Here is a 19,059-nt window from a genome sequence, read left to right as displayed (position 1 = left end):
ATAAGGCAAAGGATCTTTTATCACTGCAGTATAATAAAGCTAACTTTAGGCTTAAAAATCCAGCTGCATGCTACTTAGGTATGTAGGCAGAGAAGAATTCAACATAAATTTATTACTAACGATAATAACACTAAAATTCACATTTATTGAATGGTTACTCTGAGGCAGGCACTATTACAAGCACTAACCTGTATCAATATTTAATCATCTTAACAATCCAATGAGGTTGGGAAAACTGAGGCACAAAGAGGTTAAGTAACTTGCCCAAGGTAATAGTGCAGTAAAGTGGCAGAGGCAGGATCTAAAGCCAAGCAGTTTAACTCCAAAGTCTACTATATTTAACTACTGTAGAAAAGGAGACATTAGCAAGCTATTCGAAAAGCATCAGGACTGCTCTGCAGTCCTTTACTTTCCAAGGAAAAACACATCTTGTCTGCTTAATTGTTTGCTTAAATATTTAATCCCACAATAACATTATCAGAGCTCAAAACAAACAAAAAGACCTACATACCAAACAAGCAATTAAGAGGTTCTAGTCAAGAAGAAAAAAAGGTTAAGATTTTCTCCCCACAGAACTGCTTAACTCTATTGCACAGAGTAGTTTCTGAGACCCAAAGGCTTTGTTTTTTCTTAACCCTATTTTCTACCTTGCAATTTCACTCAAAAACACATATACTCAAAACTGGTTTTGAGTGGGAATAAAAACGACAAGCAAAAAATAAAAAATATTCCCTGTTAAGTAAAAGGGCAACTTTCTCCCCTCCATAAAATGCAGAGGGTAGCAAGAGGGACTTCTGAAAATCCCCATTCCATACAACTCAAGCTTGGACACTGAAGTTGTCCTACCTTCTCAGTGGAAAGGTTGGTCTCAGTATCATGTTTCTTCTGGGTGAAAACAATGGTAAACACAGCATGGGAACGGCTACTTGTTTCATTCATGTTGGTAGCCGCCACCGTCCTAAATAAACATAAAGGTGACATGTGACAATGGAATTCTTGGATGAAAGTTCAAACGGACAGCAGGCTCCACGTAACTCTAACAATCACAGGCAACAGCTTTATTCATAGATCATGAGATTGTCACTTACACAAATTGTTCTCAATACGCCTTATTTGTGAGCCTATCAAGTGATGCCCAACTCCAAAGGTTCTGCATCAGAATCATTTTTCATACCTCAGTTGTCCCTTTAGAAACCAGCGAGGCATTTAATCTGTACTCTTTATTCTGCAATTACTTCCATAGGCATGTGATTATCCAACATTTTACATGACTTAATCAAAACCTGATATTAAAACTTAACCAAAGTTCTGATATGTTTCAGCACTGCATTGTTTTGATGAGAAGACGCTGAATATGCTGAAGCCCTTACTTTTTACCCCAGCACAGCCACAGGGTCAGAGGATCTACAATTAAAGCAACCTTCATAAGAATAAAGGTGGTCTCAAATCCTTAACTGGGAACAAAGGAACTGAAAATGTGCCAAAGCCTTCAGTCATTAGTCTATTTCTACCATACCTGGCTTTGTTCCCAGCATCCATGAGGTCAGCAATGTCTGTGTAGGAAGTGACTGCCAGCTTGGACAGATCCTCCACATATGGGCCAAGAAGTGGGTGTTCACGCACACGCAAATGACCCTTGTTTTTTGGATTTAGCAGGTCTCGTACTCTTTCACAGTAAATTTCCATGTAGCTCACCTAGGAACAAATTATTAAAGTGAACTGGAGGACTTTGAAAAAGAAATCCTACACATTAAAAAAAATTTTTTTTACAGCTTTTACTAAAAGCTCTACAACTGGGGGGCGCCTGAGTGGCACAGTCGTTAAGCGTCTGCCTTTGGCTCAGGGCGTGATCCCGGCGTTCTGGGATCGAGCCCCACATCAGGCTTCTGCGCTAGGAGCCTGCTTCTTCCTCTCCCACTCCCCCTGCTTGTGTTCCCTCTCTCGCTGGCTGTCTCTGTCAAATAAATAAATAAAATCTTTAAAAAAAAAAAAAAAAAGCTCTACAATTGGGGTGCCTACAATTGGGTGGCTCAGTCAGTTAAGCGTCTGCCTTCGGCTCAGGTCATGATCTCAGGTTCCTGCGAATGAGCCCCTCATCGGGCTCCCTGCTCAGTGGCGAGCCCGCTTCTCCCTCTCCCTCTGTGGCTCCCCCTGCTTGTGCGCTCTCTCTCTCTGCCAAATAAATAAAATCTTTAAAAAAAAAAAACAACAACAACAACAAACTCTACTATTAGGGGTGCCTGGCTGGCTCAGCCAGTAGAACACACAACTCTTGATCTTGGGGTCTGGAGTTCGAGATCTACACGGGGCGCAGAGATTACTTTAAATAAAAACTCTACAATGAGAGATCAGCAATCTTTACAAAGGGAAATGCCACAGGTCTAGTCCATTTTATTCTATTAATATTTGCAAAGACATCACTGACTAGCTTAGAACCAGCCTTCTGACGGTCTCAGGAAAGAAAAGGAGGTAAGAAGGCTACCTTGGCAGTTGGTAGCTGCTACTTGTCTAAGTCAGAAAAAATACCATTTTTAGTAGCAACTTACCAGTAACTAATACACTTCTAAAAATGTATGCTGTTGTCAATAATTGAGGATTACAGTGAGGTTACTCTAAAAGCTTGGAAATAAAAATTCTATTAGTGTTAAAACCATGAAACACTATCAATATTCCGGGGCAGGGAAGACAAAAGAGAGCAGCAACCCTAGTACTGTAAGACTGACCACACACAAACCATGTATCTGCCACAAGGAGAGAGCACTGGTCAGCATGGAGCCTGACGGCATGGCAGGACCCGTCCACGACTTGTGAGGGAAGAGGAAGCCTCAGCTAACACACTGCCGGAACTCTCGTCCCACCAGCAGGACCGTTCCTACCTATCGTGGAGATGAAGGTCTCAGACTATCCTTTCTTTACCTGAGGCAAGCAAACATCTCAGTCATCTAGTCATCTCCTCCCTCTCTAATTCCATGCTCACTAAAAAACCAACAGGATTCCAACAGAGGTCTGTCCACAGGAAGGCAAGAAGATAATGTACCAGGCTTGCTAATGTTGAGTGTTCTGATCTAGAGAAAAATTTTCCTCAAGGGAAAGTAACAAAAATAGTGGCTTCATAACATAAGTTAAATGAGCTTCACTCAAGAGTCTGGCTTTGAAGGATGCTTCTGGTCCTGACTGATCTATAAAATCAGACTTCTAAGCAAATAAGGCTCTGGACTGGGGGAAATTCACCACGGGAAGCCTCATTATGGTCTTCCCTTGCATACACCGAGCTACTCAAGCACACAAAATTTCGGCACTTGTCAACTTTAAATTTCAATAGACACATTTCGGAGCGTCTGAAACAACAGAATCTCCTTTTCTATTGCTTTTTTCTTTCACTCAGTCTCAGATCTGACTGAATATTTATACTGTATTTTTAAATCAGTTTTTTAAATATTGAGAACTCTTGAAGTAATGGATCCCTTATGAGATTAAAACAACAGGATAACAAGTATTCCTTCTTAAAGCAGGTCTTCATACAAAGTGAAATAGTACTTTAATCATTCTTGAAACTTGGACATACACTCCAGAATCCCAGAAAGATGCTATATCTTCTTGGAAAACTTGTCTCTTTTCACGCAGGTGTGGGAGCATGAGGACCCAAGTAACCTAGGTAAAGGCTGCTGTGCTCTGCTACTTATTCTCGAACATGCAAACCCACCTCAAGCCAGCACTAGCTCTTTTCCTTCTGAGCCAACCATTACAGACCCCACTTGGCAAATTCAATTCACTGAGCAGCATTATCGTCCAGACACTTTCTAGGCACGTGGCATACGTCAGTAAATAAAACAGACAAAAATCCCTGCCCCAGCGAGCTTATGACTCTAAATAAAATAAACAACAAATACATAAATAAACAGAATTATAAAGTAGGTTAGAACACGATGAGTACTATGGGGGAAAAAAGAACAAGACAAGAGAGACCAGGAGTGCTGGAGTGGAGGACAAGTTGCAGTATTAAATAAGGTGGTCAAAGTAAGCTTTGTTGAGAGGTTAAGACTTGAGCAAATGACCTGAAGGAGCTGAAACACTTCGAAAAAAAGATATTCAAGGGAAGAAAATTTCAGGTAGAAAAAAAAAGTAAATGTAAAGGTCCTGAGGTAGGAAAGTTCCTATTGTTCCAGAAACAGCTTAGCCAGTGTGGCCGAAGCAAATGAAGGAGGGTGGCAGGAGAGGAGGCAAAGGCCCCACAAACCTAAGGAACCACAGTATCAACTAGGGATCTACACTGCACTCCAAGCAAGCCTGTGAACTCCAATACGAAAGGAAATGGCATCTTCTTTTATTATCTATAAGCTCAAAAAATTGTCATATTCTGTCACCCTCTCTATCCTCTGAATTCATTTAAAATATGTGCTATTTTAGTAAGAATAAAAATCTACTGAATTTTCATTCAGTATACATTTAGTCTTCAAAAAGAATAGTTATAGGATGAGACAAGTTATTTAGAGAATTAATTTTAACAAAAAAATATTTTTAGAGCAGCACATTCCCCTCTTGGTATATGATAGTCACAAGGCAGAATTCTCTAAAGTTTATAAATGTATGCAACACTATATAGGTAAAGAAAAAAACCCAAACCAGCTAAGTGGGTCAACTAGGAATTGTGTAAGTCCTATAGAAAATCACAATACATACATTAAAAAAAAAAGTTTGCTTAAAAAACAGCTTCATGTCTCAGAACAACAGGCTCATGTAAAAAGAACATTTTAGTAATTTCAGTTACCACAGAACTGAGTATCAAAACTGGAGGTAAGTGAAACAACAGCTTCAAAAAGCACATATCAACGAGTAGAAATGTTTATCAAATAAATTAATGTATATAATGTGATTCTATAGGTCTCTTAGAGTATACACTGGATGAAGAATAAGACTATAAGCAATTATAAAAGGGGGAGGGGGGAAGAGATCTGTTTATATAGATTTTAAAAACCAATGCCTGTCAAAAATCACTATTAATAAATATGAAAGGGGAAAAGAGTTCACACAAATGATTAAGATAAACACTGCAATCCCAAAATGTAAACAAGCATACGCATAATTTACAAGATGTTCAATTACACTAATCATCAAAGAAACTCTAATTTAAATAAGTGAGAAAGAGTGCCCTTATCAAGTTGGCAGAGAAAAAACAAAAATACTAGAAGTTGGGAAGGACACAATGGGTGCTTATACCCTACTGATGGGATTGGAAGTTGGTACAGTGTTTCTTTCTAAAAAGCCATTGCTAATTTACATGTATTGTTTGACAACTGGATACATAAAGGAAACAACTAAAAAATAAAGCTTATGAACAAGCTGCTGACTTACCAACAAGGATTTAATTGCAACATTATTCATGATGAACCAAAACGTAGAAGAATACAAAACTGGGGGAGTGGTTAAGTGATCTACAGCACAGTCCTCATCTGCGACCACTGAAAAGTAACATTGGAGGGAATGGAGTCCAGAGGCCTGTGGCTTTAACCCACGGTTGTACTCACCTCTACAGAGTAAGACATTTCTTCATTACAGTTGTCATTGATTTTCTCGAATAGTTCTTCACATAACTACAGAAGCAGAAGGAGAGAGGCGTGGACAGCATAAATGAGAGAAGTACAAAGATACCCATGAGTGCTAAACAAATTAGTGAGATCCCTTTTCTCTTTCTCAAAATATTAATGGCAACAACATCAAAGGAGAATGCTCTGAATGAAATAAAAGGGCAGTTGTGAATGCATTCTCCTCCTCTCATCTTTATTCTCCCTTGATGACAGCATCTCAGAAATGTTTCCTTAGAAAGCAAGCCACATTTAGGGGATGAGGAGGAGTTCTGTCTCTTCCTGTGTTAGGTCCCTGGCACATTAAATTTATGTGAATTCAATTCTTCACACTATCCTAGAGTAACTGTGACTCTACTATTAGTATTATTATGTAGCAAGCTACTATTAAACTACATTTGGGGATCCTGGGTGGCTCTTTCAGTTAAGTGTCTGCCTTCGACTGGAGTCATGATCCCAGGGTCCTGGGATCAAGTCCTGCATCGGGTCCTTGCTTAGTGGGGAGCCTGCTTCTCCCTCTGCCTGCTGCTCCCCCTGCTTGTGCGCACAAGTGCGCGCGCTCGCTCTCTGACAAAAACAAAACAAAAAGGGGCGCCTGGGTGGCATAGCGGTTAAGCGTCTGCCTTCGGCTCAGGGCGTGATCCCGGCGATCTGGGATCGAGCCCCACATCAGGCTCTTCTGCTGTAAGCCTGCTTCTTCCTCTCCCACTCCCCCTGCTTGTGTTCCCTCTCTTGCTGGCTGTCTCTATCTCTGTAGAATAAATAAATAAAATCTTTAAAAAAAACAAAACAAAACAAAACAAAAAACAACAAAAAACCCTACATTTTGCACGCATTTTATTTATCATGCTACATAAATTTTATCTTACATTGTCAGTTACTATATACATTACAAATCATACATACATATGTATAAAGAGAGAATGCGTACTATTTCAAGGGAGTAAATGAAGGTATTTAAGAGTAACTTTGACTGTATGGGGGCGCCTGGCTGGCTCAATCAGTGGAACATGCAACTCTTGATCTCAAGGTTGTGAGTTCAAGCCCCTCATTGGGTGTAGAGATTACTTAAAAATAAAATCTTAAAAAAAAAAAAAAAGAAGAAGAAGAAGAATTTTGACTGTTTAAAATTTTACCCTTTACCTGTGTCTTAGGATTCCAAGCCCTTTATAAGAGGCTACTCTATCACACAGCGACATTTCCAATAGAAAACATTAATTTTTCTAGATCAGGAAAATCATAAAATTTCACTCTCCCCATCCTTTGAATTTATTCAAACTATGTGATAGTTTAATAGGAATACTTACTAAAATCCTATTGAATTTTCATTTGCTATACATTCAATGTTTAGGAAATCAATAAAGCTTTGGAAAATGAACTATATGTGATTCCCTAGAAGTCTAAAGAGAATTCAAAATTTATTATAAATGGCACTTTTTTTTTTTTTTTAAAGATTTTATTTATTTATTTGACAGAGATAGAGACAGCCAGTTAGAGAGGGAACACAGCCGGGGAGTGGGAGAGGAAGAAGCAGGCTCACAGCAGAGGAGCCTGATGTGGGGCTCGATCCCGTAACGCCAGGATCACGCCCTGAGCTGAAGGCAGACGCTTAACTGCTGTGCCACCCAGGCGCCCCCTAAATGGCACTTTCTAAATGATAATCCTGTTTTAAAAAATTATGCTTTTGCATTAAAATATAATGTTTCAAAATTCTACCAGGAAAGAGATACATATGTAATTATACAAAAACAAATTAAGGAGAAGGAAGGAGAAACTAAGTATAATGATGGAATAAACAGGATTGTTTAATGTAACTTGCTATAATCTACAAAAAATTATCTCACTGCTAAAGAAGGATTACACAGTAGTAAGAGCAAAGCCTCCAGAACCACCTTGCCTGCATTTGGATTATGGCTCTGCCACTCCCTTGGGCAAGTGACATGACCTCTCTGTGCCTTGTTTCCTCTTCTTTAAAATGAGGGAAACAAATAAAATAAAAGTAACAACTGCATCTACTTCTTAGGGTCAAACTAGGAGGATTAGCAGAGTGAATATCTGTAAAACACTTAGACCAGTGCTTGCACATGGTGAATGCACACAGTATTTTCTCTAATTATAATTACTGCTATTCCTATATATAAAGGACAATTCCCAAGTATATGTCTTAATATTGACATATATTTTTTACAGAAGAAAATATTCTAGAAGAAAATTCTTCATCTTTACTGATAGTTAAGCATTTCAATTATACAGTTGAATTTAAAATTATAGTCCAACAATCCATTAGAAAAAGTAGCTATTCGGGCGCCTGGGTGGCACAGCGGTTAAGCATCAGCCTTCGGCTCAGGGCGTGATCCCAGTGTTCTGGGATCGAGCCCCGCATCAGGCTCCTCTGCTGTGAGCCTGCTTCTTCCTCTCCCACTCCCCCTGCTTGTGTTCCCTCTCTCGCTGGCTGTCTCTATCTCTGTCGAATAAATAAATAAAATCTTTAAAAAAAAAAAAAAGAAAAAGTAGCTATTGCTCTCTTATGTATTTTATTCTCAGAATACAGAGAGGTCATACTAGACCTATAGTAAAAAAACAAAAACAAAAAACAAAAAAACACTTTAAAATTAATTCTAAATAACACCAATAACAGCAAACCACATTTCTGTTATTAATGAGAGAAGTTCCTTCTAAATATCTATGCCACAACTTTTCTCCATTCCAAACAATACAAGGTCAAAAGATACTGCTCTTAAGAATTCTCAGACTGTTCAAGCTTAACACGATAGTATTAAATTAATAAGATAAAAGGAAAATATCTCTGATAAGGCAATCGAAAAACTAAAAAATAATCACATGCTTAAAAGGTGATCTATAAATGGGACTTGGGAAAAAAATCTGACCAACAACATGGGTTAGGTGTTCCCAGGATTCAGAACAAAGCCTGGTACATACGACCATTTTTTTTAAGGAGTCGGTAACACTGTTCAAACCCAGACAGGGCTATACAGGAAAATCTTTACAGAATGGCAACTTGCCCACCTTTAAAAACAGACATGTATAGAAGTCAGTCTTTTCCATTAGACTATTAACTCCTTTGAGGGAAAGGAACAAGTGATTTATTTTTGTGCCTTGCATATGATAGTCCCTGAACAAATGTTTGCTAAATAAAAACAACTCTTACGGCAGTCAAAGACTAAGAGTAATATTAAACAGAGGTCTTTTGTTGTTTTTTGTTTTTTTACCTGTGGAATGATGCCAGCCTGACTTTCTTCTTGTTTACCCATCATTGTATAAGATTTCCCAGCACCAGTCTGCCCATAGGCAAAAATACAGACATTATATCCCTCAAAGGCATGTAAGAGCATTTCCTTTCCAATGTCATTGTACACACGGTTTTGAGATGCAAAACAGGGATCTTCCGGCTGTAAAGATTAAAAGGAAAAACAAATGGCATTTTATTCGTATTCTTTCCTATGCTTATTTGATTACTACTATAATAAATTTAAGTGTTTGGAATCTCAACAGTCACCTATTAAAATACATTATAAAGTTTTTAAGTCCCTCCTACACATAGCTTATTTTTCTCTTATTAAACACACACACACACACACACACACACACACACAGTCATCCAGCTCAGCCATACACAAAAACATCTACATGACATTATCTCAGTTGATTACATGTCACTTTCCATAACCTTAAAAGTATCACTCGTCCATTCATAGAAAGGTGCAAGACAATTTTCTTAATGGAAAATGGTACTAAAAGCTCAAAGGTCAAGTCCACGTATAAAAATACTTCTCTGCACTCACTCCAGGTAGTATGGCTATTTCTCAATAAACCTAGCTTTCAGTGACAAATGTTGTCCAATCCCCTTCACAGGCCCTTCTGTTGGCCATCAGACTCTGTCAATAGTTTAAAACCTCTCCTACCTACTCCAGCACAAAACAGAAAAACAAACAAACAAACAAAAAACATGTAATGAAGAGAAGCAGTGCAAACTGTAGTTCAGGAACAATCCCTAGAAGCCAGCAAGATTTGGGGTTCTTTACTAAGAAGGGTACTGCAAAGGTACTCTCCATTTTCCTAGGTGTTGGTCATCTCGGTACTCCTGGACCTTCAAGCTCTTTCAAAACTATTCACAACCTGCACTGTTGTATTACACTACACCTTAGTAAGTATACTCACCGAGGTGTGAGACCAGTAGGAGTAGTCGAAACTAAAGGACTTTGGAGCTTCCTTTGGGTTCTTTGGGTTAATAATACCTAGAGAATGAAAATGATTTGATTTTATAAGTCACACAGTTACATGTTCTTTAGTTCAACATGATATTATATTGTAAGTTGAAAACATCCAAATCAGTAAATTCATCCCACTGAATCTGAAGAAGGCAATCAAAAACAAAAATAATCACATTTTTAATAGGCAGGATCTGTATACAGAACTTAAAAGAATCAGACCATCAACATTCATTGGGTGCCACCAGGATTCAGAACACAGCCTGGCACATAGCAGGTGCTCAGTAAATATTTTATGGCTGAACCATAGGTAAATAAGCAGCCAAAATTCAGAAACGGGCCACATAACTATTTGCATAAATATTTCAATATATTAGAAATAAAAATTAGAGAATTACTGAATACAACTACTGCCTGCAATAAACCCTTTTTAAAGATCTTTTTCATCAGAAAGACAGTCTTTTTTCTGAAATCCACATTTGATAAAAACATGTTATATATATATGTATGTATACATGTACATGTGTGTATTATGTGTGTATACAGTGGAATCACAGACCACAAATCATCTGCAGAATGTTGTAGGCGACAAAATTACTTTTTCTTTAAAGATTTTATTTATTTGAGAGAGAGAGAGAGAGAGACAGAGACAGAGAGCATGTGCAAGTACGAGCAGGGGGGAGGGACAAAGGGGAGCAGCAGACTCCTCGCTGAGCAGGGAATCTGACTTGGGCTTGATCCCAGAACCCCGGGATCATGACCTGAGCTGAAGTCAGACGCTTAACAAACTGAGCCACACAGGCGCCCCTAGACAGCAAAATTACTTTTTGACTGAAAAGCACGAAGCCTTACTGCCCCTAATGAAAGTATTTCTTGTGTGATTAATCCAGTCACACTATACTTCAGGGACTGTCTGAATGCTGAGGCTTAGCCTCTCTTACTTTCTCATACACACAAAGCGTTAGCGCCTCATATTTCATATTCTATAAAGAACAGAATCTTTATAACACATGGTCATGAAATCTCCTCAAAGACCAGACATCTCCACCCATCCACTTCTCTAAGGCACGGCCACATCCCAGGCTATCAGTGAGATCAGGATTAAAAAATAAATCTGTCCAGGGCAGCTGCTGCTCAGGACACAAATAGCAACAGTTGCTATGGTGCTTAGTTCTCGCTCTTGCTGGATTCCACCGGGTATGGCCACACACGTACGTTCAAACCTCAACTGCTGACGGAGTATGAATAAGGTTTGCATTGCACATCATCGTGTGACAAGGAGACACGGTTCCAGAAAGAACATCTCCCCACACGCAAACAGCAACCTAAGCAACGAAGTGTGCTTCTAACCAAAAGGCACTAGGGACAAGATTTAAATAATAGCCAACACTCGTGGAGCACTGTAAGCACTCTAAGCGCTGAGCTCTTAAGAACTTCCTCTGTACTAATCCTCCCTACCACTAAGGCAGATAGAAGTTTTATTACCACTGCTGTATAGAGACACCATCACAAAGAGGTTAAGTAACTTAACCAAGGCTACAGAGCTAGCTAGTGGAATCCAGGATGTGGACTTGGACAGTTTAGTCCCAGAGCCACCACTCTTAGCCAAGACAGCTATCATCTATAGGCTTATTCTCTGCCTGTATGTAACGACTGCCAAGGCAAACACGGCAAGGCATTTGTATGCATATGCATATATATGTGTGCATGTATGCACATGCATATGATCACCCCGCTAAAATTTCACCACGGGCATTGTTTAAAACTCTCCTTACCCATTTAAAACTAAGAACTATGAGGATTACAGCTCCTCAAAGATGAATGACTACACACAAACTCTACCAAGCAAATGAAAATTAGTGCCACACTACGTGCACCAGATTCAGGTTTCAGTGGCTCAGCAATAAAGACAATGACAAGACATCAGATATGACCCCTAAAGTAGTCTTCGCTACTCAAAAACAGGGTTAATATGAACACTTTCTAACCTCTAGGAAATCTGCTGTCATACAACTTTGAAGCCATATTTCACTCAGTCTTTTAGCTACTCACTGGTGGTACAATTCCGCCAAGAACAACTTAAGAAAGGCTAGTTTTCAGTTTTCCCACCTCTTTGTTCTCTTTTCCCTAGTACTAAGAAGCAGAAACACTACACCAGCGAGCAATTTTCTTGATTCACAGGAAATCCTTTTCCTCTTCCTCAAGACTCCCACCTTCCAGATCTTCACAACTTCTGAATCTAATAAAGTCTCTTAACTTACAGATTTGAAACCAAGCCGCCTTTCAAGTAATTGCCTGTATGTAGACAAAACCCTTTTTATTTTAACATAGATAAGCAAATCAGAATATAATTCTGAAGAGCTATTTTCGTAATAGTTATGTCAAACAAGATGAAATTTACCCACAATATTTAAAAGATTTTAATTCCTAAATGAAAGATATTGACAGAAAACACCTTAGAACAATGTAACTCAATACTGTTGTTACCTGTTTGAGGGGGTAGTGTAAGCCCCAGAAGGCATGGATAATTTCTATGTTAGCTGGGGAGTACTGAATAGGATAGTCTGTTCTATATGATTCTTTGTATTTATACATGCATTGTACTATCTTGAATATATGAAATGTTTCCTAATAAAAATTTTCAAAACTTCCCAACTCTGCAAATGAAAACACTGTTATAAAAGTATCAGTAATAGCCCTTGACCTCATCAGAAGCCCATGAACTTCATCATTATTTCCAAGGACAACAAACTAATGTTTTCTAATGTGCCAAAGGTTTTCTCTTTCTGACTTAGTAACAGTTGAAGTCTAACTTACTTCCTTTAACCCAACTAAGAAACAGGATGTTTCCAACTATGAATAAAAGGGGGGAGAGGGACACAGTACATGTAATGGAAAGGAGCATGGGATTTGGATCAAAGAACCATTGACAATACGTTAATATTCTAAACATATGATGAACACTTAATATATTTAGAATTTTTTGTTACCTTAGGTATCACTGCACTTTTGAGTCCTCCCTAAAACTGAGATAATACCTAGTTCACAGGAGTGAATGAGTAAAGCACTACACAAATGCTAATTTTCAAAAATAGGTATTTCATCTTGTTTTTAACTCTCTGTGTTTTGGTGGATATGTTAACCTTATTCCATGGTCCTTAAACCAAAGTGAGGAAAGTTCATCCACTAACTGATAAAATAAGAATTCTATTTCTTGGCAAGAATCAAAAGTACTACATTGGGGTCCTACAGCTGGGTCACCAAATCTCTGGTGTTCCTACCACATTACAAATCCCTTCAGTATAGGGACCATGTCTTGTGGATCCTTGCAATGCCCTACACCAAACAGGCCCTCAGATGCATGTCCTTCTTTTGTTGTGTATAATTTTAATTTCATTAAATCCTATACCATTTTCAGGAGCATAAAAAGAAAAATAAAAACAGTGCATACCTATGCAATATACACATAAAATACCTGTTCATTCCATCAACTTTCACAGAAAGAATATAGAGAGAATTGTAGTACTGCAAGATTAGGCAATACTTAAAACGATGGTTCTCTGTTTCCAAGTCTACTGAGCTAAGAAAGCACGTAAGAATGCAATAATAGTAATTAATGAATATCTTCAACATATAAACTATTTTCACCAATATAAAAGCTGTTACAAATGCAGCATGCCTCCCAGGGCCACATGTCATCAGTGCGCAGGCTTTGTTTAGGATAAATCACCACTTTTTCTGCAATGAATGGACTCCAGGAGTACTTTGAGGACTAGAGTCAGAACATAACTCTATTTTAAATATTGTACCCCTCATACTGCTTTATTTCCTACAAAAACACCTTTCATGCCACTTGTCAAGGTCCCTTTTAAGGAACTTCCACACTTGAGGCCTCCCCTCCTATTGAGACTTCTCTGGACACAGTATACTCCAGACCTAGACCCATCTCCACAAGTAACTTTTCATAGATGATCATAAGAGTCACCTCTAACTTTCTTATTTCATACCCCACATCTGATCTATCCTCTCAGCTCTACTTTCAAAATGCACCTAGAATCCCATGGCTTCTCACCACACCATCATTACCACCCTGGTCCAAGCCACCCCTCTCTCACCTGGAAGATGACAATAACTCCTAACTGGGCTCCCGGCTTCCCCCTGGGCCCCTGGAGAGTCTTATCTCCACACTGCAAACAGTGGTCCTTTTCTTATACTAACCCAGACCATATCTACGTCATGCCTCTGGTGAACACTCCAACAGCTTCCCAACATACACTGAAGAAAACTCTACTCCCTCTCTGACTGATTCATCCCCTATTCCAGCCCCGCTGCCCTTCTCATTGAAGATATACTCTCATCTTGGGGCCTTTGCACTTTGGCCCTACCAGGAATGCTACTCTCCCAGGTATTTGAACAGCCCACTCCCAAACTTCATACAGGTCTCTGCTCAAACATCACCATATCAGATGGTCCTTTTCTTTCTTTCTTTCTTTTTTAAAGATTTTACTTATTTATTTGACAGAGATAGAGACAGCTAGTGAGAGAGGGAACACAAGCAGGGGGAGTGGGAGAGGAAGAAGCAGGCTTCCAGCGGAGGACCCTGACATGGGGCTCGATCCCAGAACACCGGGATCACGCCCTGAGCCGAAGGCAGATGCTTAACGACTGAGCTACCCAGGGGCCCCAGATGGTCCTTTTCTGATCATCCTACTTAAACAGCATGCCTTCACTCTCCATCTGCTTACCCTGCTTTATTTGTCTTCACTGCACTCCTGACTACCTGACTTATTATGTGAGTCACTGGAATGTAGGTTCCATGACACAAGAACTTCTGTTTCATCTACTGCTATATCCCAGCTCCAAGGAGACCACCTGCCACATGGTAGATACTCAATATATACCCAAAGAACCAATGACCATGTTAGTTTTATCTTTCCTTACAGATTGTTACTTCCTTGTAGCTGGAAACCATGACTCCTCTTTCTGCATCACTCACAGTGTTGACTTCATAAACAGGTGATGCTTATTTGTGGACTGGTACATAGCTCTCCCAACACAACTTGCTTCCTGAGTCTTTTCTCCCTGAGCAGCCAACTCACTCAACTTCTGGCAAGAAAGTTCATCTCTGGGAGAAGAGGAATCTAAATTTCTATTTCAGGAGTAGAAACATAACTTCTAGGAAACAGCAGTAATGGGTAAACAGAGGACAGAAGGAAAGATGTCCAGGTTTTAAATAGGAAGATGTGCTGATATGGGTTACCAGGAAAGACAAGGGTAAAGGAAAATATAATGGGAAGCAGAAGAGTGGGGAGGTACTGGAAATCCCTCTTCTTCCCCAGGTCTTTAGAACTGTCTCTTATAGTATGCTTTTCACAGGAAATATGGAATCTCAGATCAGACACACAAACCTTACCACTCAAATTTATTGCTGTAAAGTTTTCTCCAGTGTTCTAGATATGACAAGCTTGACCTGCATAAGGATTCTCGCATGGGTGGGAAACAGATTCTTGACCTCACACTCAAGAAACACACCCAAGAGGCCGTGCCATATGATAAACACCAACAGACATAAATAAATGCTAATATTCTCAGCATTCATCTTCCCAAGCAGTTCCTCTGAGACATACAGTCAATTAGAAGGGTGAGGTGCAGGGACTCAGTAAGCACTGTTTGAGTCACTGCTGAATACAATTGTATCTAGGATGGTGCATCAATCAAAGATCTTCAACAAAAATACTTTGTTGGATGGCATTCAACTGAATAAGTCCATTTTCCTGATCCTTCTGCCTGTCTTCCAACGGACCCTGCCCCTTTGCCTTCTGTACTTTTACTCACTGTGCTCAGCTTTCCAAGTCTCCCAAGTTGGAAATAATGCTAGCTTCCATGCTAACATTCACCATTCTCAAAAGAAGCATTATTGGGGCACCTGGGTGGCTCAGTCAGTTAAGCATCCAACTCTTGATTTTGGCTCAGGTCATGACTCATTGTCATGAGATCAAGCCTCACGTTGGGCTCCGCAATGGGAATGGAGATTCTCTCTCCCTCTCTTCCTCTGGCCCCTCCTCCCCCTAAAAAAAAAAGCAGCAGCAGCAGCACTATTGCAAAAGATCCCAAGATTCTATTTTAAGAAAGGAAAAGTTAAACAGCACTTTCATTCTCTGGGCACATTTATTAAGCACAAACTATGTGCCAGGCAATGTACTGGAGATACAATTGCAAGCAAACAAGTTATTTCTGCCCTTCTAGGGCTAACAGCCAATGGAGGATACAGACATATAATCACACAAAATAAATAAACACTTTCAAATTATGATAAGAGCCATGCGAGATAAGCATGGAGTCCTGGAAGAACACAGAAACAGGTATGTATAAAAAGAAACTTTTAAGAGAGATGATTTTTGAGTCAGTAAACTCTGATTTGATAAAACAGAAAAGGCTGGGGTGAGGATAAATATGAGACAGCCAGGGAAAGTGGAGAGATAACCACAGCTAACACTTATTCAATGCTTACTATGTTCCAAGCACTGGGCTAAAGCATTACATTACATTACATTACATTACATTACATTACATTACATTACATTACATTAAATGTTCACTCACTTAGTCCTTATAATAACCTTATAAGACAGGTATTATTATCATCTTCATTTTACATTTGAGGCACCAAAGAAGAAGGCACTTGCCCAAGGCCAGAGGCTGGACTAGAGTTTGGAACATGTGGCTCCAAGGCTCCAAACCACTGGGCCATTCGCATCCCAAGCCAGGAAGGAAGCCCTGGGGCAAAAAGACACATGTGGCATCTAGACACTGGTTTGGCAGGTGTGGCTCAAGTACAAGGAACACAAAGGGTTAGAAAGGCACTAAAATCTCAAGGTCAAATCATCAATGGACCTCAAGGAGTTGGTGAACCCCTGGTACAGTAAGAAGCCACTGGAATGACTTGATTACATTTATAGACTACAGTTTGGAGAGTGGACTGGAGGAAGGCATGAATGAAAGTATAGAGACCAATTATACAGAACACAGCAACCACTGCAGAATGTTTGAGAAATTTTGCCTGCCATTTATAGAATGACTCCCATGAGAACGCATTTGGCATCAGAAATCCATGAGTTCCACTATGTAGCATCTGTGGGGGCAGGGAGAAAGAAAGGTCCATTCCTATAACAAAAACATTGTGACTCTTGATCCAAAACTGAATTTTGTCTTACAGTATGACTCAATAGTCAATGATCAAAATACAAGTTGACCTAGAAACAGAAAATATTTTTAGAAGACATTTTCAAGGACTTTAGCAATGAAGGAAATAGAATACTACAGAGGCTTTAATCTACCCTCCCCCAAGTATCCAGTATTTATCCTAGTGTCCAACTATAACTTGGGCATATAACAAAGTCTTTAAGCCTCAATTTTCTTATCTGTAAAATGGGTACAATAATAATAATACCTAACTTTTTAGAATTGTTGTAGGCATTAATGACTAGTCCATGTCAAGAATTCTAACACAAAGCAAATGTTCAAAATATTCTTTCATTTAACAAATATTTGAGTGCCTACCATTGCCCCAGACCTGAAGTAGCTAGTGAAAAACAGTCTCTTATCTTCAAGGAGCCTAATGACTGAGCCACCCAGGTGCCCCGGCAGAGGTGGCTTTTAAAAGTGAGCCGATTGCTACCTCTGGGGCAGTGTAGTCGGTTGAGCATCCCAATTCTTGGTTTTGGCTCAACGTCATGTACTCAGGGTCATGAGATCGAGCCCCACTTAGGGCTCCACACTAAGTATGGAGTCTGCTTCAGCCTCTCTCTCCCCCACTCCCACCTAAAATCTATCTATCATCTATCTATCTATCTATCTATCTATCTATCTATCTATCTATCATCTTTTTCTTCTTTTAAAGGTAAGCAGACTGTCACCTCTGAGAAGGTAATATTTAAGCAGTGTCCTTAGTAACATTTAAAGAAAAGCAAGACCACCACTGTAGCCAGAAAAAAGTAAATAATGATGAGATGTAGGGTGCCTGGGTGGCTCAGCCAGTTAAACGTCTGCTTCAGCTCAGGTTATGATCCCAGAGTCCCAGGATGGAGTCCCACATTGGGCTCCCTGCTCAGTAGGGAGTCGTCTTCTCCCTCTGCCCCTCACCCTGCTCTCGTGCTCTCTCTAATAAATAAATAAAATCTTTAAAAAAAAATAATGATGAGATGTCTAATCAGATAACTAGCCAGATGACAAATTCTGTGGGGCCCTGTGACCAAAGTAAGGATTTTCAGTTTTATTCTAAAAGTGACAGGAAGTCAACAAAGGATTTGAAGCACAGAGGTGACATAATCTGATTTACACTCCAAATAGGTCTCCAGCTACTCTATAGGAATCAAGGCAGAAGCTACTGCTGCACTGACTCAGGCTAGAGTAGGAATGGTAAAAAGTAACTGGATTCGGGACACACTGTGAAGGCAGAGAGGACAGGCCTTACTGATGGGCGGTAGGCAGGCTGTAAGAGAGAGAGATGGCCAGAGTGACTCCGATATTTGGTTTGAGAAACTAAAAAGAATGGGTGAGAATTATGGAAGGGCCACTTGAGGTACACAGGGAGGAGAAAACAACAGTTCTATTGAGGACATATTAAGTTTAAGACAGTTCTTAGGCTTTTAAGTAGGGTTAGGTTAGCAGCTGGGTGGACAATTCTTGAGATCTACAGAGAGGTCAATCCAGGCTGGAGAAATGAATCTGGGAGTCACTGTCACCTCATGACCCTTAAAGCCTTGAGCCTGAATGAAATCACCTAGGGGGTCTGTCTTCTCTGGAGACATAGGAGAGATCAAAGAAAAGAGACAAAATCCTGGTACACTTTTAACCTAGGAGGTGAGGAAGAATGGAGGGAGAAGGGCCTGTGAGGGAGGAAGGCAATAGGGAGAGCACAGGGACCTGAGAGCGAAGGGAGGAGAAGGAAATGTTTCATGGAGGAAGTCAAGCTATGCTACCTATTATTATGACAATGCTGATTAGCACAAGCTTCTCTGGCCCCCTGGAGGAATGAGTCTTTGTTCCAGGGATCTCCTAACTTCCTGATGAACAACTCCATTCTGCTCGCCCTCACCTCTGTGCCTTGGTTCCCATCATCATCCAGATCTCATTCGGCTTCAAGGCTCTTTTCTTAAGGCCCCTTCACAAATCAGAAAAGCAGCTTCAGCACTGAAGGTCTGACTGGATCTTTTCCCCAGTCCAGGGAAGAGGATCTTGTGTTTCCC

At 39.8% G+C, this 19,059-nt stretch overlaps 1 protein-coding gene across 3 annotated transcripts in view; it reads right to left on the bottom strand.

Moving 5' to 3' along the window:
• The window catches only part of KIF1B (kinesin family member 1B), a 121,041-nt gene that overhangs the window by 90,083 nt on the left and 11,899 nt on the right, over window positions 1-19,059 (bottom strand). For all 3 annotated transcript variants that reach the window (XM_008694741.2, XM_008694738.2, XM_008694740.2), the window contains exons 2-6: window positions 9,762-9,838; window positions 8,813-8,992; window positions 5,526-5,591; window positions 1,517-1,695; window positions 847-958 (exon numbers count right to left, since the gene is read on the bottom strand). In XM_008694741.2, coding sequence (XP_008692963.1) covers window positions 847-958; window positions 1,517-1,695; window positions 5,526-5,591; window positions 8,813-8,992; window positions 9,762-9,838 — 614 coding nt within the window. The remainder of the gene's footprint in view (window positions 1-846; window positions 959-1,516; window positions 1,696-5,525; window positions 5,592-8,812; window positions 8,993-9,761; window positions 9,839-19,059) is intronic.

Source organism: Ursus maritimus, unplaced genomic scaffold, assembly GCF_017311325.1.
Source record: "Ursus maritimus isolate PB19 unplaced genomic scaffold, ASM1731132v1 scaffold_32, whole genome shotgun sequence".
NCBI lineage: Eukaryota > Metazoa > Chordata > Mammalia > Carnivora > Ursidae > Ursus > Ursus maritimus.
This window is presented reverse-complemented; position numbering and strand designations above follow the sequence as displayed.